General features: G+C 42.9%; 1 protein-coding gene across 1 annotated transcript in view; it reads left to right on the forward strand.

The window, feature by feature from the left end:
- The window catches only part of LRCH1 (leucine rich repeats and calponin homology domain containing 1), a gene marked incomplete at its 5' end in the record, with an annotated part of 366317 nt that overhangs the window by 257763 nt on the left and 84410 nt on the right, over positions 1 to 24144 (forward strand). Inside the window, 5 exons of the mRNA XM_082247571.1 lie at positions 8525 to 8592; positions 11701 to 11787; positions 14377 to 14457; positions 14552 to 14588; positions 18356 to 18425. Of these exons, the coding sequence (XP_082103697.1) occupies positions 8525 to 8592; positions 11701 to 11787; positions 14377 to 14457; positions 14552 to 14588; positions 18356 to 18425 (343 nt within the window). The remainder of the gene's footprint in view (positions 1 to 8524; positions 8593 to 11700; positions 11788 to 14376; positions 14458 to 14551; positions 14589 to 18355; positions 18426 to 24144) is intronic.

The following is a 24144-nucleotide window of genomic DNA, read 5'->3' on the forward strand; positions in this document are numbered from 1 at the left end:
GATTGCCCTCTCTGTGCTCCTAATAATTGAGTCCCATACTACCAGTACATGTCCAACCTTTTCTGTGTCCCTGGCCCCCTCTTTAGCAGAGCAGTCGCTCCTCTGGCAGCTAGGGGAGGGTGCTTGCTCCAGCACTGCTACCCCTGAGCTGATATGCCCAACATCATGCAACTTGGCATATTTGTTGGGGTGTACCAACTCAGGACTGGCCTCCCTAGCGCTTTTCCCTCTACCCCTCCTTCTATCTGTCAGCCAGCTACCTACCACTGGCTCCTGTGTCTCTGTGTCTCCACCCTCCTCTACATTGGCCCCTGCCAGTACCTCCTGGGTAATGTCCAAACTCATTTCCAGGTTGTTAAAGCTGTGCAGTGTTGCCACCTTGTTTTCTAGATCCAGGATCTGGGCTTCCAGTGTAACAACTTGCTCACATTTTGCACAGAAGTATTCGCCCTTGATTGGCTCATCAAGGAACGCATACATGGAGCAGGATGTGCACTGAGTGGCATCACCAATCTTGTTGGACATTTTGCCTTCTATTCTAGTTCGGACTATATAGAAAGACTTGCTATTGATGCTTTAAGATTATTTATAGTATAAAACGCATACAGTGTAGATGTTCCTTATTTATCATTTATTGTATTCACTCATTTACCTTGCAATCTTTTACATTTTTGAGTCTGAGTTTAATCTGATCCTAAGTATCTATTTAGCTCTTTGCTTTCCAATCTTCTCCTTAAAAGTTCTGCCCAATTTCCTGAATTAAAAAAAAAAAAAACTTGCATTCAAATGCATTTGAAAATGGATGCTGTAACATGCAATTACTGCATGCACATAGTTGTAAATAGGCTTTAACCTCCCTGGCGGTCTGATTGTCAGTATTTTTTTATTTTAAAGCGGTACATTGTTTTGCATGGAAATCTGTTGTTTTTGTTGTAGGCCTGTAATTCTTAAGAAGAAAACGGTAAAAGTGAATAAAGATTATTAATAAAAATAAAAGGAATAAAACGGTAAAAGTGCAGGCAGGGCACTGGACAAAGCACTAGGGACAAAACTGAGGTGAAATGGTTTGATATATAAATGTAATCCTAAGAGATTACAATGTATCATGTCATGTTTTGTGTACTTTTTTACATTTTTGCGCCCGTTTACGCCCCCCTGTGTCGCGTCACTCGCAGGGAAGGGAATTTCGGATGACGGTGTTCTATTGGATTCTGCAACCGGAAGTGACATTCGTAAAGAAAAACTTACTACGCATGTGCCATGCGTTCCAATATGGCCGCTATGTGTTGCAATAGCTTTCCTAATGTGACAGAACACGAAGCAGCTGCGGACATCCTATACCCACACAAGTCTTGAATTTTAGATTTATTTTACCAGTAAACTGACCTTATAGACTGAATAACCGTATTCTATTTCTATTATTATTGAAATGTAGTAAATATAGCGAGAAACATGCAGGTAGATGGTGGCAACTTCCTACTTGGTACACCCCGCACTGCTCAGCGACAAACTGATTAGAATAGTGAAATAGTCTGTTTCAGTATATAAGGTGAGTTTACTGCTAAAACCAGTCTGAAATTCAATGGGTGTAAGAACATATCTGCTGCTGCTTCGTGTTCTGTCACATGGAAAGCTATTGAAACGAATAGTGCCAATGTTGGAACGCATGGCACATGCGCAGTAAGTTTTCTCGTCCGAGCGTCCCTTCCGGTTGGAAAATCTAATAGGTAGCGGTAGTGGTATTCTGATAGAACACCGCCATCGGCCGGAGGACATCAGGGGATCCTAGGGACAAGGTAAGTTTCACTACAGGATAATCCCATGTGTGGCTTGGGGTTACTGATTTTGGTACTGAAAATTAACCCTGAGCCACACTCGAGATTACCGCTAGGGAGGTTTATTAGCAAAAATTAATAAAACTTTTGCTCTATGAAATTAAGTTTCTCTATCGCTCATTGACAGACGTAGTCTTCTTGATTCTCAAGAGCTGGGTTATGTTGTCTCCGCAGGAGTAGGACTAGGCAGAATGACAAAACGTTCTGGCTCCACCCTAGGGGGCAGTCCCTGAGGGTATATCCTCCCTCTCTCTGCTACAGGGAATCAGTTTTTTTCTGTCTAGTCAGGAGTAAGGACCTAAGCTCCTTGCTGGGATCTTTTGGTCCTGGCAAGACTTTTTTTCTTTAAGAAAAAGACATTTTTTAGGTAGTTTTCTCCAGTGTTTTTTTCCTGTGAGATCTTCAAGCAAAAATGCCGGACTGGGCGACACTTGTGGTCACCCCAGCCGGCCTACGAGCGCGTGCAGACCAGGCATTGCGCTTGGTCGGCCGCGACATATTCAAGTAAGTATGCGGGGCCGGGCGACGGGCTGGATGTGAGATCCAGTGGTCACCCCGGTTTCTGCCTAAAAGGCGCGTGCAGACCAGTGCGCTGAGTCGGCCGCGACGGAGTCCCAGTAAAGGGACTGACTTTGCGAGTTAAAGCTCGCTTGGACGCCAGGACCAGAAAGTCGAGGCGTCCACAAACCCCCACCCCGGTGGAGAGGGTATTATGAAGAGAGGGTGCCTGTCGGTTCGGTATGGTGAGTAAAACGTTCCCTTTTTTTCCTCATTTATGAGGCAGTATATATTATGGGCCCCTCCATATATGGTCAGTATATATCTGACACTTACAAGTCCCCCTTGTAATACAGCATGTGTTTGTAGGAAGTGGACTTGGTTCAAGAGCTAACACTCTACCCAGCAGACTGTAACATTACAGCAGACATAGGAGGTATAATCCTACCTTATGTGCAGTGTATCTCTGTAGATCCATATGTCACCTCTCAGCAGAGTGCAGGTGGATGTGCTGGGAAGACGATATCGGCGGTCCGCCGCCATTTTGCCGTAGACCGAATACATATATGTCCTCAGGTCACGCCGGCCGCCATGTTTTTGGAGTCTTATGTCTCTTCTATGGGGGCGGCCATGTTTTGTGAGCCCAGCTTCCTCGTGGAGGGCTGGGAACGCCGGAAGGCGTACACAGGGGGGCGGAGCCACGCCTTCTGCCCGGGAAAAAGCAAACAGCTCCTTCCAGTCTGTGTAAGACAGACGCTGGCTGCAGTTTGTTGGAAACTGCACTGCATCGGTTGGTGAGCCTTGGGGGTCCCTCTCTCTCTCTCTGGGATCGAGAAGCAGGTACTCTGAGGGGCGCTATTGCGCTAGGGGGAGACACACAAAAAAAAAAAAAAAAAAGTTTTTTTGTTTATTGCTGGCAAAGTGTCCTGTATTAACATGGACCCTGCCACTCATGTATCTCCTCCGGATCCCCTCGAGGGGTCTGCGGGATCCTCCAGCACCCCATTGACAATTGAATCTTTGTCAGCTATTATGGAAACTTTTGTGTCCCGGGTGGAAGTGGCTTGTCAGGGACAGGGCGCAAGAAAGCGACCCCCGCCTAACCCCTTATTATCTGAAACCTCGGATTCAGACTCTGAGCCTATTTCTGCAGTTGCAGGTACTTCATCTGGTATTGGTGTCTCGGGTCCTGTCTCTTCAGACAGTGAGGAGGATGTTTCTGCATCTGCCATAGCCCGAGAGGAAGCGTTGGTAAACGCACTCATTGTATCTGTTCAAGAGACTTTAAGGTTACAGGGTATTCCATCAGAAATAGCTGAAACTGAGATCCCTTTTGGGACTAAAAAGCGCATCAAAGTGGCAAAGGTTTTTCCATTGCCCAAATGTTTTGGCAATCCAATCGATGAAGAATGGCGTCTGCCAAAACGCACTTTTAATATTTCCAAACGCATTGACAGGCGTTATCCGTTTGAGGAAACCCTTATTAAGAAATGGACAGAACCACCTGTGGTGGATTCACCTATTGCTAGATTGAATAAAGCCACGGTTATTCCTTTAGAAGACGCTCCGTCTTTTAAAGATCCAGTGGATCGCAAGATAGAAGCTATGTCTCGCACCATGTTTTCCTTGATTGGATCAGCTTTCAGGCCAATAATTGCTATTGGTCTGGTTTCGCAGGCTGTAACTGAATGGACCAAGTGGTTACGCCGGGACTTAGAAGAAGTCCCTCAGGCGGTATCAGATTTGTTGGAACAAATGATACAGGGGTTACAGTTTGTATGTGATGCGGCGTTAGACGCCACTCCATTTATGGCGCGAGCATCAGTCTCAGCAGTGGTTCTCAGGCGTACACTGTGGCTAAAAGGTTGGATAGCCGACCAAGGTTCCAAAAAAGCATTGGCTAATATCCCCTTTTCAGGAGAGCGTCTATTTGGAGCCAACTTAGATGAGATCATTAAGGATCTCACCGGTGGATAAAGCACCTTTTTACCGCAAGATTTTAAAGGTAAAGGAACTCGTCAAAGACGAGGGCCTTCTTTTTCTGCTCACAAGAGGTTTTTTCGTCCAGCGGGTGAAAAAACTAAGTCCTCCAAAGCTCCTGCAGGAGGCGTCAGGGGTCGGTGGTCGGGCAAGCAAAAGCCCGCCCCCTCCAGACCCGAAGATAAACCATCCAAAGCCTGAAGGTGCGCCCCCACCCATAACTGGGGTGGGGGGACGTCTTCGCCGGTTCCCGGATCCATGGCTTTCCAGAATCCCGGACAAATGGGTTTGCGAAGTCATAAAGTCAGGGTACAAGATCGAGTTTCGATCTCTCCCACCGGCGCGATTCTTCCCTTCCAATATCCGACTATCTCCGGATCGTCTAGAAGATCTGCGGAGAGCAGTCACAGATCTGCTACAACAAGGAGTGGTAGTCCACGTTCCTTTGACAGAACGGTTTCAAGGGTTTTATTCAAACCTGTTTACAATACCCAGGAAAGAGGGCAAAGTGCGTCCAATTCTGGACTTAAGAGCGCTCAATTCTTTCGTCAACATAAGAAGATTCAGAATGGAGTCCATTCGCACGGTAGCAGCCTTCCTGCATCCAGGGGATGTCCTAGCGTCCATAGACATCAAGGACGCCTATCTTCACATTCCCATTTTCGCAGGACATCAGCGTTTTCTACGCTTTTCCGTAGAGGAGAACCACTATCAGTTTGTGGCGTTACCTTTCGGTCTCGCCACGGCTCCGCGGGTCTTCACAAAGGTGTTGGCCCCTATGTTGGCACTTCTGCGCCAAAGAGGTATATCGATTCTAGGTTACCTAGACGATCTTCTGCTTCATGCAGAATCTCCTCAGACCTTGCTACAAAACATAGAAATTACTATGATTTCTTTACAGGAATTCGGGTGGCTGGTGAACCAGCAAAAGTCATTTCTGGTTCCCACCCAGAGGCTCGAATATCTGGGTCTAATTCTAGACACAGTCAGGACGAGAGTTTTCCTTTCGGTAGGGAAACTCCGAAAGATTCAATCAGCAGTCCAGTTGTTACTGTCCAACAGCTGGTCTTCCCTTCGGACTTGCATGAGGGTTCTGGGGTTGATGGTGGCTTCATTCGAAGCAGTCCCATTTGCCCAGTCCCATACCCGAATTCTTCAGCAAGAGATTCTTCTCCGATGGAATCGGAATCCGGAATCCCTGGACAATCAGATCCGATTGAGCAAACAGACCAGAGAGTCTCTGGTTTGGTGGCTTCGGTCTCCAATGCTCAGCCAGGGAAAGTCATTTCTGCCAATATATTGGACGATAGTGACCACGGATGCCAGTCTATCCGGATGGGGAGGAATTCTCGGTCAGTTATCTGTCCAGGGACTTTGGTCCCCGGAAGAATCCAGATTACCGATAAATGTATTGGAACTGAGAGCGATCAGACTTTGTCTGATTCACTGGACCGAGCAGCTCCAAGGCAGCCCGGTTCGGATCCAGTCGGACAATGCCACGGCCGTGGCTTATGTCAATCATCAGGGGGGCACCAAGAGTGTCCGAGCGGCCAAAGAAGTGGCTTGCATTCTTCGCTGGGCGGAACGATTTGTTCCAGCAATCTCTGCGGTGTTCATTCCGGGGGTGGAGAATTGGCAGGCAGATTATCTCAGCCGTCAGACCCTGGATCAGGGGGAATGGTCCCTCCATCCAGACGTTTTCCACCAGTTGTGCCTACGGTGGGGCACCCCGGATGTGGATCTGTTGGCATCACGATTCAACAGGAAAGTTCAGAGATTCGTGGCTCGCTCCCGCGATCCTCTAGCAGAAACCGCAGACGCACTGATCGCCCCGTGGGGGCAATACCAGCTAATATATGCCTTCCCTCCTCTCGCGTTACTGCCAAGACTTCTTCGCAGGGTAGAGGAGGAAGGAATCCCAGTAATCCTGGTAGCTCCGGACTGGCCTCGTCGAGCTTGGTACGCCGACATGGTCAGACTGGTGGCGGACGTCCCATGGAGACTTCCTCTCAGGGAGGATCTACTGTCTCAGGGACCGATCTTCCATCCTGCTTTACGATCGCTGGCTTTAACGGCCTGGCTATTGAGACCCAGGTGCTGAAGGACAAAGGTTTGTCAGCTTCAGTTATTCCTACTCTAGTTGAAGCAAGGAAAGCGACTTCCAGAAAGATTTATCATCGCACATGGAAGTCCTACATTGCATGGTGTGAACCTTTGGGGTTCCGTCCTCGGTCTTATTCGATTAGTCGAATATTGGCTTTTCTGCAACAAGGGGTTGAGCAGAAACTGGCCTTGAGTACTATCAAGGGTCAGGTCTCAGCATTAGCCATCTTCTTTCAGAAGCCTTTGGCTACTCATTCCTTGGTGCGGAATTTCATCCAGGGGGTGCGACATCTGGCTCCGCCAGTGCACGCGCCGTTACCCCCCTGGGATCTTAATTTAGTGTTGTCGGTTCTTCAGAAACCTCCCTTTGAAGATATTAGGGAGATTCCTCTACCCACGTTGTCCCAGAAGGTGGCCTTCTTGGTGGCTATTACTTCTGCACGCAGGGTGTCAGAACTGGCCGCATTATCTTGTCGTTCACCATATCTGGTGGTTCATAGAGATAAGGTGGTTCTTCGTCCGAATCCATCCTTCCTACCAAAAGTGGTTTCAGAATTTCATCTGAATGAAGAAATTGTATTACCTTCCCTGTGTCCTAAGCCCAGTCATCCGCGAGAGTTTGCTTTACACTCCTTGGATGTGGTTCGGGCGATCAGGGTATACTTGAAAACGACAGACTCGTTTCGCAAGACGGATTCACTTTTTGTGATCCCAGATGGACCCAAAAAGGGGTTGCCTGCATCTGCCGCGACCATTTCCAGATGGATCAGACAGACGGTAGTGCAGGCTTATTCTATTAAGGGTCAAGAGCCCCCGTTCCCTGTTAAGGCGCACTCCACTCGGGCACTTAGTGCGTCATGGGCCTTTCGCCATCAGGCGTCAGTGGTCCAGGTGTGCAAGGCGGCTACCTGGTCGTCGGTGCATACCTTCTCTAAACATTATAAAGTTGATGTAATGGCATCGTCTGATGCCTCATTTGGCCGCAAGGTTTTGCAGGCCGCAATTTGAGGAGACCAGTGGTCTACCTCGAGGGTTTTTTTCCGTTGGAAAATTTTTTCTTTTAGTCTCATTCTTTGTTTATAATGAGCCTTTAAAACTTCTAGTTTGGCACCGGTTGGGCCTACTAGATTGGATTTGATTTTGTCAATCCCACCCCTCATTTGTGGCACTGCTTCTGGATGTCCCAGCTCTTGAGAATCAAGAAGACTACGTCTGTCAATGAGCGATAGAGAAAAATGGATTTTTGTAAGAACTTACCGTAAAATCCTTTTCTCTTAAGCTCATTGACAGACGTAGTACCCGCCCCTCTATCATTGAGTTGGGTTGGGTTAATTTCTCTGTACTGCTTTAAACAGAACTGATTCCCTGTAGCAGAGAGAGGGAGGATATACCCTCAGGGACTGCCCCCTAGGGTGGAGCCAGAACGTTTTGTCATTCTGCCTAGTCCTACTCCTGCGGAGACAACATAACCCAGCTCTTGAGAATCAAGAAGACTACGTCTGTCAATGAGCTTAAGAGAAAAGGATTTTACGGTAAGTTCTTACAAAAATCCATTTTTTTTACTGTAAAAGTAACTGTAAATGCATAGTGACAATTGTAAGACTCATGTTACACAGGCAGTTTTCTTGCTTGCAACACCTTGTAAGTGGTAAAACCACCGTGGCTCAAAAAGCACTCTACCTAATGGAAATTGTTAACTTGCTGGCTGAAATGCTGCAGAATGTCAATCGGTAGCAAGGAAGCAGCGATATAACAACAGCTCACTAGTTCACCTAGCAAGGCAGGAGCCACACCTGAAATTTATGCTTGTGAACTGTAATGTTTGGATAAAAATAGGGAGTTGAGTTCAGATAATTCATCCCCCCAAAACATGCCCACTGTAGGCACCTTGCTCTCTTTTACCATTTTATTAAACCATGACAACATTTTTACCAGCAAAAATTCTGTTCATAGTTGATAACATTTGAGTCTTACTTTCTTTGCTGATTGCTTTGTGTTTTAAATGTACTTTAAGCTGAGATTTTGGGAAAGGTTAGCACATACAGTATATATTGATCAAATGTTCTCCAACCATGCCATAGTGACTAACGCATATTTTCTAACTTCAGTCAAAAACAGCTGAATTTGATGAACCTCTACAAATACAAGAAGAAACGCCATGGTGTATACAAAACAGGTAATTAGAAATCATAGGATTTACCCAAAGTCAAACAACATCCCTCATCCTCACTTCACCCCTTGTAAGTTAAAATCAGATATGCTTAAATAACACAATTTGGTTGTTGCATGAAAACTCTAGGAAAAATCACTAGATAAAGCATACAATATTAGGTTGTTTGTACTTTTCTTTTAATTAATGACCATAAAAAGCAGCATTAGTACTTGTATAACTGTTGTAAATTATTTCTCATCAAAATAGAATGGGAAATAAATAAGGAAGAGGTGGTAAATCAGCATTGATTCCTGCATTGTGCTGAAAGGGTACTCTGTTGTCCAGATCCCACAAAAAACATGGCATTTTAGCTGATTTCTTAAAGGAATAGAGACTGTTCACTAAGCAAAGTGATTATTATCTTTGAAAAGTGTATGTACATACAGTGAATCCAGAAAGTATTCACAGCGCTTTACTTTTTCCACATTTTGTTATGGTACAGCTTTATTCCAAAATGGATTAAACTCATTATTTTCTTCAAAAATCTACAAACAATACCCCATAATGACAATGTGAAAGAAGTTTGTTTGAAATCTTTGCAAATTTATTAGAAATAAAAAAATCCCTTGTACATAAGTATTCACAGCCTTTGCCCAATTCTTGAAGCCTTTGACACCAATTACAGCCTCAAGTCTTGTTGAGTATGATGCTACAAGCTTGGCACACCTATTTTTGGGCAGTTTCTTCCATTCTTCTTTGCATGACCTCTCAAGCTCCATCAGGTTGGATGGGAAGCGTCGGTGCACAGCCATTTTCAGATCTCTCCAGAGATATTCAATCAGGTTCAAGTCTGGGCTCTGACCGGGCCAATCAAGGACATTCACAGAGTTGTCCTGTAGCTACTCCTTTGTTATCTTGGCTGTGTGCTTAGGTTCGTTGTCCTGTTGAAAGCTGAACCTTTTCCCCAGTCTGAGGTACAGAGCACTCTGGAGTAGGTTTTCGTCAAGGATGTCTCAGTACATTGCTGCATTCATCTTTCCCTCAATCCTGACAAGTCTCCCAGTTCCTGCCACTGAAAAACATCCCCACTGCATGATGCTGCCACCGCCATGCTTCACTGTAGGAAATGCATTGGCCAGGTGATGAGCGGTGCCTGGTTTGTCCAAACATGATGCTTGCCACTCAGGCCAAAAAGTTAAATCTTTGTTTCATCAGACCAGAGAATTTTGTTTCTCGTGGTCTAAGAGTCCTTCAGGTGCCTTTTGGCAAACTCTAGGTGGGCTGCCATGTGCCTTTTATTGAGGAGTGGCTTCCATCTGGCCACTCTACCATACAGGCCTGATTGGTGGAGTGCTGCAGAGATGCTTGTTCTTCTGGAAGGTCCTCCTCTCTCCACAGGGAAATGCTGGAGCTCTGTCAGAGTCACTAGTGGGTTCTTGGTCATCTCTCTGACTAAGGCCTTCTCCTCCGAACACTTAGTTTGGCTGAGCGGCCCACTCTAGCAAGAGTCCAGGTGGTTCCAAACTTCTCCCATTTACGGCTGATGGAGGCCACTGTGCTCATTGGGGCCTTCAATGCTGCAGACGTTTTTCTGTACCCTTCCATAGATCAGGGCCTCCATACAATCCTGTCTTGAGGGTCTACAGACAATTCCTTGGACTTCATGGCTTGGTTTTAGCTCTGAAAAGCCCTGTTAACTGTGGGAGCTTGTATAGACAGGGGTGTGCCTTTCCAAATCATGTCCAGTCATACTGAGTTTACCACAGACTTACTCTAATCAAGTTGTAGAAACATCTCAAAGATGATCAGTGGAATCAGGATGCATCTGACCTCAATGGCAAGTCTGTGAATACTTATGTACATGTGATTTTTTTTTTCTTTTTAATAAATTTGCAAAGATTTCAAACAAACTTCTTTCACGTTGCCATTCTGGGGTATTGTTTGTAGAATGTTGAGAAAAACAACGAATGTAATCCGTTTTGGATTAAGGCTGTAACATAACAAAATGTGGAAAAAGTAAAGCGCTGTGAATACTTTCCGTATTCACTGTATGAAATCCCCAATGTGTTCTGCAGCCCACAGAGATTCCCTCGAGTATGTGCTTAGACCTCTCCTCCCTGGCACGTGTTTTGTCACACAGGACTTTTTTTATTTTAAAGGAATGGGGTTGTCTGAGCATGCTCTTTCTAGCTACCTTGATCCTATCCTGGTTGAGATTTTCTATATTTTTTCACAGGGTTTTTTACACTTACAAAGCAGTATTTGCTAGTATTTAGATTTCACCACACAGTGATAAAAAGGGCCTTATTTATAATAAAATTTTGAACTCTAAATTATGTTGAGGGTCAGTTCCCAAGCATTGTGGAGTTCATGACAATAATTATTGGGGTCTCCAACATTCATTAATGACAAGCATAAGCGAAAGCAGCTCAATAGAAATTAGTTCAGGTGAAGGAAGAAATAGATTTGGGACGGACAATTGGAGAGGGTGCAGGAAGGAGGAAGACAGAAGCCTGAGCAGTACAGTCATCATTTGATGGTGCCTTTCCTTTAGAGCAGGGGTCTTCAAACTATGGCCCTCCAGCTGTTTAGGAACTACGAATCCCATCATGCCTGGTCATGTCTAAGAATATCAGAGTTTTACAATGCCTCATGGGATGTGTAGTTCCGCAACAGCTGGATGGCCATAGTTTGAAGACCCCTGCTTTAGAGGAAAAGCAGGAAAAGGTCAAGGTTCATTTGGCAGATGCAGTCCAGCACGGGAGACCATGTTTTACGGAATGTAGAAAACAATCTTTATAGGGCACTTACCTTTTAGTAGGCTACAATCCTCAGTAGTTTTTACCCTCTCTATTTGTTCAGGTCGCTGTTATTACATCACAAAAAATGTATGGGTATCACAGCACAGGAGGTAAGAGGAAATGTTCCCTCCCATGTGGACATCTGTACTGGTGACAACTGTCTTAATGGGGATTCCCTCTCATTTCCTGCTTGCCTTGAAAGATCATTTAGAGGATCATAACATAGTGCTGTAGCCATATATAATTAAGCCACACATTCTGTTTTCACTCCAGCATTAAGTTCATCAGAATTATAAAATTTGATTAACTATCCTATTTTTTTTTCTTGCAGGAAACATAGTTTGGAACAAGAAGAAATTAATTCAGGAATGATAGAACAGTTAAGAGAAGCAGTTGATATGTTACAAGATCCTATAAGGTATTCCTGAGCCATTACTAAATTCTTCTAACTTGTTTCTTTTTTTAAAATAATTTAGGTATGTATGGAATAGCACTGCTTCTCATTTAGTGATGTCATGATCCTTAACTTGGGCTTGAGGTCTACATCTGGATCCAGTGCATGGCTGAGTTCATGGGTCCTCATGACGTGCAGTGACCGCTTTTAAGAAATCCAAAAGCAGACATCACCTGACAAGATCAAGTACTTTTAGAACACCTAAGGCCTTATGCACACAGGATGTTTAAAAAACACCAGCACTGCTGCCAGGAAAAAGCAGCTGTACAAACGTGCTTTTAGCTGTGTTTTGGACTATCGTTTAAGGGCGTTTACACGTGTTTATGGCGTTTTAGAGTGTTTTTACAGTAAAAACACTCCATATAATGTAAAAATGTCTAAAAATACCAAAAGCAGATAAGCACTGCTAAAAGCTTGTTACAGTGTTTAGCAGCGTTTAGTCACGTTTTTTTTGGCGTTTTGCGTTTTTACAGCTCAACAGCCCCTGCTCCTGGACGCACAGGCTGTAGTTTTTTTTATTTTCTGCCCGTAAACGCTTATGCTTCCAAACTCCTCTGAAAGTTTAACCTGGAGGGGCGTTTAGAGGCAGTAAAACAAAATGTCAGACTCCCCTAGCAGCAGCCGTAAAAACATCCTGTGTGCATGAGCACTAATACATGACAGTTTAGGGGTTACTTTTGTATAGAGGTTATGCATAGCATCTAAAAAGAATCCCTTGTTACCATTGCAAGGAAGCTTGCCTAAAGCGGACCTTTACCCATAACAGTTGTATAACAATCAATGTTGTTTAACAAAAGAACATACGTTAATAATTATGCTACTAAACTTAGTGTGTGCTGTAAATTGTCTCCAGCATTGCTCCTGTTTCTTTTTAGAGGCCACCATTTTGATGAAGCCCAAAGCAGTCACTTGCTCATTGAGAACTTTCCTTCTCTCCTTGGTCTCAAGAAATATATGTCACTTTCTTCAATTAAAATATGTACATATCCAGCTTTGATTGTCTTAGCTAGAGGCGAAGGCAGATGGAAGCTTTACAGTGCTGAAGCTTAGGGGATAAAGATGAGAAAATCAGGGAGATAAGATCGCACACTATCCTTGTAAATTTCGCTCTTTTGTGTCTTCCTGGCAGCAAAACTTGTCCTTGAACCTCTCCTGCTTCTATTTTTTTCCCTCCCTGATCAGCGTTCCCTCAACACAGTCTATGTGATTCCTGTTGCTTACTTCCCCCTTCAGCTACAGTAAATCCTAAAGCCTTCAGCATATCCGCCTCTAGTGGCTCTGATTATAGGCACAGTGCCAATAATAGAGAGCAACTGAGCATGTGCAGAGCAGGATGAGACCGTGCATTATTGGATTTTAAACAGTATAGGCACTTATTTTGAATGTTTTACATAGCTATACCTCCAAAAGGGACCAACGTGAAGTCATCTAGAAGGACTTCATTTTCTGACTAGAGTTCCACTCTAATGGTACGGCCCATATCCTGGTTGTTATAAGCTATTCACATTTGGCCGCACACTAACCTGTTTCTTTAAGGGGGCTCACAATTCCATCAATCGTGCCATCGTGTATATGTGGAAATGCTAAATATTTAAATCAATGTATATTAGTCTAAGGCCTCATGCACATACTCCTGTTTGAGCATCTACTTTTTGTGACTTTTTTTTTTTTAACATCTATGTGCACGTATTTACGTGCATTTTCGCGTATATGCGTTTGTGCAATTTTGTGCGTGCATTTTTGTGCAAATACGCAAGAATGCATTTTTGTGCAAATGCGCATGGGGCTAAAATTACTGATCAAAAAAGTTGATTTTTCTATTTTTTTTTTTTTAAATATGCACGGCGCTTGTTTACGCACCTGTGTGCATAGGCACATTCCAATTAATGGGCTTTATTTTAGCTCAGTAAAAAAAAATCTGTACTGAGCATTTTCAAGCTGCAGTGTGCAAGAGGCCTTAGTGTCGGTTCACACTAGTGCGGCTGCGGAGATCGCATGTAATTCGGAGTGCACTGCTCCTTCATTACATGCGATCTCCTGTGTGGATGCGAATTCAGCCATACACTTTGTATGGCTGAAATTCGCACTGCACCCGCACAAAAGACGCACAGGACCCTTTTTTTCAGCCGCATCAGGATCGGATCGCACAGTGGTCCACTCTTGTGCGATCCGATCCTGTGCGAACTGTCAGATCGCACTGCGATATGCGATCAAACTGGGGGTGTCGTTAACATTTAATTGACACCCCCTGCGTATCGCATATGGCAGTGTGAACTGCCTCTTGTGCGGATGCGATGCGGGAACAGGCTGCGAATTCGCAGCCTTCCCGCATCGCACAAGTGTGAACTGGCACTTAAAGGGATATTGTGTAAACGTGGAAGAGGTAAAAGAAGGCTCCATATCTACATAACCTTTTTTTTTTCCTTTCGTTTATAAGCATGTACTAGAAAATGACAGTTGGAAAATGACTGGATGCTATGGACAATATGATCAAATTTACATTTCTTTTACCGTTGTAGAACACTTAGACTGGATTGCGTTTTTATTTTCCAGATTAAGAATGGAAATTGAAGACAGCACTGAATTATTTAATCCTCAGACTTCTCCATGTGATCCAAACAGATCTACAGTAAAGTGTGTTTATCTACAATAGTAAAATATATTGCATGCACACTTAAGGCACATCTCCCAGTTTATTACCTAATGGACTTTTATTTGTCTCCTACAGTGGCCAAGTGGATTATCAGATATCTCCAATATTGCAGGTACTAATTTACATGTCCCGTAAAATGTTGCATAGCTTTAACATTAGTAACATTGCCTTGGATAAGCCTATAAAACAAAATGAGTCATTGACCATATTGCAGGACTCTCCAGGCAGGGCATTCTTGTGTCTTTTTAAATTCTCCAGCAGGCAGAAGAGAGAGATTTTTACTAAATATTTACTTTTAACGTACTAACCCTTTTAAATTTGCTTTCAATGATAGAATGACACTCTGGCTGGGAATGAAGCATGCCATAACTCCGATGAAGAGGTGGGTTATATGTGCAAGCTTACATGTTGATATGTGCTATTACTTAAATATTATCAATTATTTCATCAAGGGTTTTTTTTTTTTAAGTATTTTATAATTTTGCATGCATTGCGGTGACCTTCATTGTTCATTCATTGTTACAGTAGCGGGTAATGCACCCGCACTATGCTCCTCTAGAAGAGTGCTTGGTAGCATGAGCAGAATCCTGGAAGTTGAGCAACTCCGCTCTTAATCTTAGTGCCGAACTGTAGCTGTCACTAACAGCGGGTGTTTCCATCACTAATGCACACCAGAGCTTCGATCGCCTAACATGCAACTTGCATGAGGTCTGGAGGACAATGGGTCATATGCTGGGTGCTGGCAGACAGGTGTTTGGTCCCCAAGGGTTTACTTGCATATGGGTTGTTGTAAGCATTGCATTACCGCACTGCGCCTGATGTGAACAAGCTCTAAAATGAAATTTGTGTGGGAGAGTTCAGTGGTCTGTAGGTTGTAAATCTGCTCCCTCAAATCCCCTCTTCCAGCATAAATGCCCCAACCAAATCCCCCCTCCTAGCATATATTCTGTTCCTCCTCCCCCCTCCAAATCCTCCCTCCTAGCACAAAACCTCTAATCCAAAGTAAAAATGCTTTGTTATCCTTCTCCCAGCTGCTTTCCCTGTCGTCTGTATACAGTAGATGACACAGAATGTTCTAAGATCAGACTGTAAAGGGTTTCATTACCGCCTCTATCCACAATTTCTGCTGCTGGGACAGGAGCAGTCTGAGGCGGTAATAGGAAGTGTGGTTTTCAAACCCTGTACAGTCTGATCTACAAGCGTTCTGTTTTAATTCCTGTGTACAGATGGGGGGGGGGGGGGGGGGGGGGAGAGAGAGCACAGCCCGCACCTCCTACCAGCTCTTTCCTCCTCTCTGCTGCTGTTACTACTTCTGTCGGCAACCCAGAAATTTGTAAGAGCCAGGCTGCGTCTACAGTCAGCTATGCAGTCTGTTCATCTGCAGTCAGCCATGCTTTTTAACATTGTATGTAAAACTACAGAGTTTGTAGAAGGCATTTTCTAGAGTCCGCTTTGCCTCTGGTCATGTAAATGGCTTGCTGTCTTTAAAGCTCTGTTACATCCCCAGTAACGTCCTTAGATTTACAACAATGGGAGTTTTATTACCTGGTGAGGGTTTTAAAAATCTAAAGTGACCTTATATAGCATTGTTTTTCACCACACAGGTGTCATTCATCTGGCTATAGTAAATGCAGTACAGTGTGTAAAAGGTCTTAAACGACGGCCTTCTAAATTTAGTGAAAGCTTGTAAACTTTTGACATAAAATATCCTTGAAAACATTAAGGCACATCAAGACACATTTTTTTTAAAAAATAATCTTTATTTAACAAATTCAAGACATTACGCGGATATACAAAACATCAAGAGAGTAAGCAAAGTGCAGATAGGAGATACATAGAGAAGGCACAATCAGTAATTCTATCAGTCCGGACGCCATGAGCGAAACATAAACATCTACAGGGGGTCAAACAAACGGTCATATTGAAAGCGTGTGCCAATTCGGCCAAACAGCAAGCACAGTAAGAAAACCCCCCCTAGCACACCATGTCTATCATCGCCATCCGGGAAGGTCTCAACAGAGGGAGTCGGATAGCCAGACAGACACCACGTATACCCAGAGTATAGCACATGTTGGCATCCATAATACAGTGTATACTACAGAGGATATTAGCCGGAGGCCTTAAAGTGGAAGTAAACCCTCCTATCGTTTTCAAGCAAGGAAGCTGCCATCTTGGCCTTTGTTTGATCTTCAACTGCCATGATGCATATGTGATCAGTTATGATACCAGCCATTGGATGGTTTGATAGTTTGGTTGAGAGCACTACCAATAGGAGTGTTACATTTCCGGCACGTGCCGGAAATGTAACTGTTTTTTCAAATTGTTAAGTAATGGGTTTACTTCCTCTTTAAGAAAAGAGAAAGAAGGAAAAGCAAAGGTCGGGAATAATAGGGAAGAACAGTGTGGAGAAACAGATAGATAGGGGGGGAACAGAACAGATAGGATAAGGGAGGCCTGGAGGGGGGTGTGGACCCTAGTGAGGAGGATACCGGCCAGGAGTCTCAGCATCTGGCTGCAAGCAGTTGTTACACATCTGGGATCTCATCAGAGTAGAATATCCACCCCGTCCAAGTATCCTTGAAGCGTTCCTGTCTACCCTGCGAGGTCAGAACCCGCCGTTCCGCCTCCATCACCAGGTTGACCTCCCTCTTCCACTCAGAAAGTGTGGGACAGGCGGAACTTCGCCAATGCCTCGGTATGAGGCACTTGGTGGCGTTCAGCAGGAAGGGGACAACACTACGTTTGTAACGTTTGAACTAGGAGCGGGTATCATGGAACAGGTAACATCAAGACACATTTAAAGTGTATGTCTGGGCAGGATATATAAAAAAAGATATCTTTGTTTACTATACAAGTTCTCCACGTTTTGGCTCTTTAAAAGCACTGCAAGTACAGAAAAATACTTGTTGACCCTTCCAGAAATCCATGAATTCCTTTAATGAGCAGACAATACTGCCTCTGCTGCACTAAAATCACAAAACCGTTTTATTAGCCCAGTGAGTTCTTTGCTTCTGCACTACAAAACACCTCCCCCTATGGTGTTTAGTAGAGAGGGATATGTGGTGTTGTACATGGAGAGAACTCAGGCAGGCTGATAATGCTGCTGATTATTTTAGAGCAGAAATACAGCCTTGCTAAATCAGAACTTAGGAAGTTAGGTGCTCACTGAATGTCTGGCAGATCAGCAGGCATTTTTCTGTTTTTACAGCATTTGTAAAGAGACAAAACATGGGGAAATGTGCATTTATAGCAGAGATGTACCAAATACTATGTGTTTATTTTATATTGTCTTTTTTATCATTATTATTATTACCTTAATTTTTTTTTCCTAGACAGGAATTGAGGGGAAATCTCAACAATTAGACAAAGACCAGGATGAAAACCTTCCCTCATTGCTAAAAAAAACAAAAAAAAACAAACCAAAACGCTTAGGCTTTATTAACGTTAACTTGCGTTGCTCCAAAGTCACACAATTTCCAGTGCGATTTTGGAGTGCAACTTTAATGCAACTTTTGAGTGCGACTTTAATCTGACTTTACACTCTGTGGATCTAAGTTGCATCAAAGTAGTGCAGGCACCTTTTCAAAATGAATGTCACTGATCTGAAAGGGTGCCTTTGAAAAGAATGGGCTGCGACTTGTCATGTACAAAGTCACATGACAAGTTGTACAAGTGTGAATGGAGCCTTAGGGCTGAAGTTTTGCTCTAAAATTGATTTAGGGGACCTGACATCTTTAGCACAGTTCAAAAGTCTTCAACAAATCACTTCTCTGATTGACTTTACCTGTTGCTTGGAATTGCACTTTAAAGTTAATTTAATTCCAAATAATAGAAATATAGGTTTAACTGGAGGAAATGTGTATTTCTTTACCTTTGCAGAATGAAAGCTATACTCCCAGCATGTCTCCAGTACACAACTCTGTGGCATTTGGTCTGAAGTCTCGATCTGGTAAGTTCCATCGTATTAATGGTATGCATTTACTTCCTATTGTCAAATATATTTTAGTTAGTTTGAGTGAACAATAGAATAGTATATAGTCTATTAATATGTGCTTTTCTGAATTGGCATAACCTACAATCAGACAGATCTACAAATGGACTCCTGTTAGTTTCAGCTGCTTTGGTGTTAATGAAATTAACAGGTGCACTAGATGGGCAACAATGAAATGACCTCAAAAACAGGAATGGTTTTACAGGTGGAGGTCACTGACATTTCTTTTCCCTACTCATCTTTTCTGACTGTTTTTCACTAGTTTTGCATTTGGCTAGGGTCAATGTCACTACTTGTAGCATGAGGCGATACCTGAAGCCTATAGAGGTTGCACAGGCAGTACAACTCCTCCAGGATGGCACATCAATACGTGCCATTTCCATAAGGTATGCAGTGTCTACCCGCACAGTCTCAAGAGCATGCACGAGATTCCAGGAGACAGTCAGTTACTCTGGACAGGGCCGTAGAAGGTCCTCAACCCATCAGCAGGACCGGTATCTGCTCCCTTGTGCAAGAAGGAACAGGATGAGCACTGCCAGAGCCCTACAAAATGACCTCCAGCAGGCCATTGGTGTGAATGTCTCTGACCAAAAAATCAGAAACCGACTTCATGAGGGTAGCCAGAGGGCCGACGTCCTCTAATAAGCCCTGTGCTCACTTCCTGACACCGTGGAGCTTTATTGGCAATTGCCATTGAACACCAGAATTGGCAGTTCTGCCACTGGAGCCCTGTGCTTTTCACAGATGAGAGCAGGTTCACTCTGAGCACATGTGACAGATGTGAAAGGGTCTGGAGAAGCTGTGAAGAATGTTATGCTGCCTGTAAAATCGTTCAGCATGACCAGTTTGGTGATGTGTCAGTGATGGTCTGGGGAGGCATAGACCTCTACAGGATAGACAATAGCACCCTAACTGCCATTAGGTATCAGAATGAAATCCTTGGACCTATTTTCAGACCCTACACTGGTGCAGTGGGTCCTGGTTTCCTCTTGGTGCATGACAATCCCCGGCCTCATGTGGCTCGAGTATGCAGCCAGTTCCTGGAGGATGAAGGTATTGATGCCATTAAATGGCTCCCACGCTCGCATGATCGATCTAAATCCAATAGAACACCTCTGGGACATTATGTTTAGGTCCATCCGCCGCCGCCGGGTTGCACCTCAGTCTGTTCAAGAGCTCAGTGATGCCCTGGTCCAGATCTGGGAGGAAATGCTCGAGGACACCATCCGTCGTCTCATTAGGAGCATGCCCCGATGTTGTCAGGTATGCATACAAGCACTTGGGGGCCATACAAACTACTGAGTATCATTTTAAATTGCTGCTATGAAATTTTAGCAAAATGGACTAGCCTGCTGCATAATTTTTTTACTTTGATTTCTGGGGTGTCTTTGAATTCAGCCCTCTGTAGGTTGATACATTTAGTTTACATCAAATGATGTGGCATCCTTTTCGGTCCTAACACATTACCCAGTTTTTATCAGTATAGATATCCAGCATGATATTTTTCCCCATTGAGACCTGATGTGTTTTCAAAATGTTCCTTTAACTTTTTTGAAAAGTGTATTTCGGTTTAGCCTAGTGCTGAGTAGTGTGAGCAGAGGAGAACTGTTTAATTTAAGGTCTGTAATCCATACATATCCATATACAAAAAGTGGTGTGATGCACCCTAAAGAAGATTCCAAAATGCCTGTTTTGGGTGATTTTAGGGCTTTAAATGCTTCAAATGCTTGAATTCTATCCCTCTGTGAATGCTTAATTTACTACATTCCAACAAAACCCTATTTACACCACCATGCTTTTATACAATAATATTGTGACCTGATGTAGCCATAACAATAAGGGTGAAAGAATGAACAATATGCCATGCTATACTAGTTACATTGTGTGATAAAGATTTTCTAGTAAAAGCTAAAAAACAAATACTATGTATATGCATAGGGAATACACATACATTGCTATAATGTATTAAGAAAAGAAAATGAGAAAAGGGAAGGTCAGTACCAGAGAGATCTGGTACATTTAACTGATTTATATGGTTTTTTTAATATTTGACTGCATTTATGATGTGGATCCAATATTTCTTGATATGAGTTTTAATTAATATTGTGATTTTGAATAATTCTTGTGATCGGTTTAAACAATGTTTGTGTTTGATCCAGTAATCAGTTGATTTTTAAATAGTATTTTTGTATAGTTGCATTATTTGCTGTCTAAACCTATACGGCATGTTTGACTCATCGTAAAATAATTAAATCAAAATCTCTAAAGGACAAAGAGAAGTGAAGGGGAATGCTGATTAATGAAAATGATTTGCAAGAAAGTGGACTTGTATTTGCTAAACAATCTTTCTTTGTTCTTTAGTAAACAATGCAGATTATGTGTAAAATCTACTAATACCATTCTCCGTTTTGTATCTAGATGTTGGGGTGATAGGTTTTACTCTAGCAAAATAAAAGTGTTCTTGTCTGTGGTTACTATTCAAGAGACCTTTTATGATTGAAAATATTGAGGCCCGGTATAACAACTAATTTTAATAACTCAGTTCTGATAAATTATTTAATGTTAATTCATGCAGGTTATTAAAAACCTCATTGTATTCTATTAAAATGAGAAAGAAACCGGTAAGGCCCCTTTCACACAAGCTTTCCGATCAGGTCCGCCTGTCAGTTTTTAAGGTGGACATGATCGAAATGCTCCATGTGCCTCTATGGAGCAGTGGATGTCAGCGGTGACATGTCCGCTGACACCGCTGCCCTCCTATCCGATCCTGTCCATGAAATCCAGATGGACGCAAACCTTATTTTTCATCCGTCTGGAGGATCGGATCAGATGAAAACGGACAAGCAGTCTGTTTTTATCCGATTTCCCATAGAGGGGAGCGGGGCCCTGACAGCTCTGTCTCTGCAAAGTAAGTGGAGAGGGAGCTGTCGTTTGCCTGTTCAGCGGGGATCGGCAGATCGATCCCTGCTGAGCAAAATGCCGGGCAGAAAGCCCATGTGAAAGGACCCTAAAGGAAAACCTGCTACAGCATGGCTCAAGTGGGTCATAATGTGTGCTGATCATTGATATGACTTTTTACTAACTTATGCTATCAATTAGCTTGAGTTAGGATCTGAACACCACTGGTCTTTAAACTTTATATTAAAATATTATTTTTACCTTTTGACTTCAAATGAAGGTAAATGAGGGCTCCAACTAAAATTAACTTCTGTATTTTAAGCAAGACGTAGGACTTGGTTTAGGCCCCCAACGGGTCTTTGGTGATGTCTGGGTACCTGGCATTACCAAATCTGTCTCAACATTTTAACTGAGCTACTCCTCTCCCTAAATACATTTTCTGTGTATTCCTTTGAAGAATCCAGGGAAGTGGAAAAGCATTTCTATATTCTGCATCCTTTAGTGCAAAGGTGCACAACAAGAGGACCCAGCCTAGGATACAGTGGCTGCATAAAAGTGATGGCAGGGCCGTATGTTGAGCACCAGGGCTGCAGTGTGTTCTCCATGGAAATACATATAAAGCTCACTTGAGGAAATGACACTCATAGATTGGCAGACTTATGTCACAGCTATGTCAGAGGTACATCCTTCTGCCAGAGTCACAGACAGTTGTGAATATACAGGGGGACTCATGCCTCTTCTATTCTAAAATGGAGTTGCATTTCCCACAAAAAAATTATTTTCTTTTTTTTTTTTAATTCAACATATTTTTTCTGGTTTGTATTTTTACAAATGACTGTTTTTCATGCTTTTCTTACATACTATGTAGCCCTTGTGATTTATTCTGGTCCTCTTTTGCCTTATACGGACCTCCTCTGACACCCCCTCTCCTACAGACCCGTCCCTCACTCTTCCTCATATCTCCTTCAACAAAATTACACAGGCACAAAATTGGGACAGTTATAACAAGGACATGGCACCAGAAGGAGACATTGACAATGGTAGGTTACTATGGACTGGTATTGTTGGTCTTCAGCTGCATGTCTTAAGGGAGATTGTCTCTATGCTCCTATCACTGTGTCCATGCAGTTCATTGTTTCGTTTTTACCTTTTTGCTTGATAACCCTATGCCCCTCTGCATCATTTTGAATGTGTGTGTATATCATTTTTTATGTTTTCTGTATTTCACTGAGCAGGTGATTTCACCCCAGAAAACCTGTCTTTCGGCTTTTATTATAACATACAAAGAAATAATCACCAAATTGGGAAATTAAAATTTAGAAAAACACTTGTATGAGCCAGTGTCATGTTTTGGGTCATATTGACCTGTTATGGAATACTATTTGATCCTCTCAACTGCTGCTGTAATACAACTAAGATGAGATCTGAATAGGTCATGCTGTTGCTCTAAATTCTATTAATATTTAAAGGCCAAGATCAGCTTGACAGTTGTCATAAAAAAACAATCAATCATATCAAGTTTTACAGTATACAGTGGGGAAAATAATTATTTGATCCCCTGCATATTTTGTAAGTTTACCCACTTACAAAAAAAAATGAAGGGTCTATAATTTTTATCATAGGTGTATTTTAAATCATGGAGACAAAATAGCAACCAAAAAAAAAACCAGAAAAAAACACAACACAAATGTTATAAATTGAATTGCAGATCAGTGAGTAAAATAAGTTTTTTGATCCCCAAGCAAAATATGATTTAGTACTTGGTGGAGAAACCCTTGTTGGCAAGCACAGAGGAAAGACGTTTCTTGTAGTTGGTTACCAGGTTTGCACACATCTCAAGAGGGATTTTGGTCCACTCTTCTTTACAGACATACTGAGTCTGGGGATGGAAAGTTTTAAAGGTTATATTCACCTATAGGAACTTGTTACCCATATTTAGGGTGTAACATGTAACATGCTACTATACACCCACCTCCCTCTGCCAGCACGCCGCACTCTGTGGCAGCGGGTGGGGAAAACCCGTTTTTTTAACGCATTTTTGTTAAACAGGTCAATTTGGTTGGTCACAGGCTGGTTGGTAATTTGAGCTTGGAAATTTCTTTGAATTTGTTTGACAATCTTCTCCCCACACCCGCTGTCCCCTTTTGATAACAGCATGGCTGTGCCGGGATACGCCCACACAGCCAAATCATATATTCAAGGTTTCCTTTGAATGAATTACAAGTACTGTCGGCCGCTGCCACAGATGGCTTGTAGTTCTCAATGAACTGCAAGGGTGCTGGAGAGCGCTCTAATAGTTCTTTGATTCTTCCTGCTATTCAGCTGACTGAGACACTACAGGATCCTGGCATTGCACTGCAATGCTTTACAGCTTAAAGTGTAAAAAAACTAAATTACATAGCTACATAGGTTGAAAAAAGACCATCTAAGTCAACCAAAAATACATGAAAAAATAAAAAAAAATTATCCAATCTTATACCCACTTTTGATCCAGAGGAAGGCGAAAAACCCCAGCAAAGCATGATCCATTTTTCTAAGCATTGGAACAAGTCCTTCCTGATCCCCCAAGAAGCAATCCGATATTCCCTGGATAAACTTTACCTATATATATGTTAGTACCCAGTTATATTTTGTACATTTAGGAACAAATCCAGGTTTTTTTAAAGCAATCTACTGAGCTGGACATAACAAATTACCATTTTTTCATTTAAAAAAATGTGTGCATTTATTTATTTTTTGAACTAGAAGAGTATGTTAATCTGCTGTCCCCCTCTACTAG

This window comes from Pelophylax lessonae (genome assembly GCF_965119305.1).
Source record: "Pelophylax lessonae genome assembly, chromosome: 2".
Lineage (NCBI taxonomy): Eukaryota > Metazoa > Chordata > Amphibia > Anura > Ranidae > Pelophylax > Pelophylax lessonae.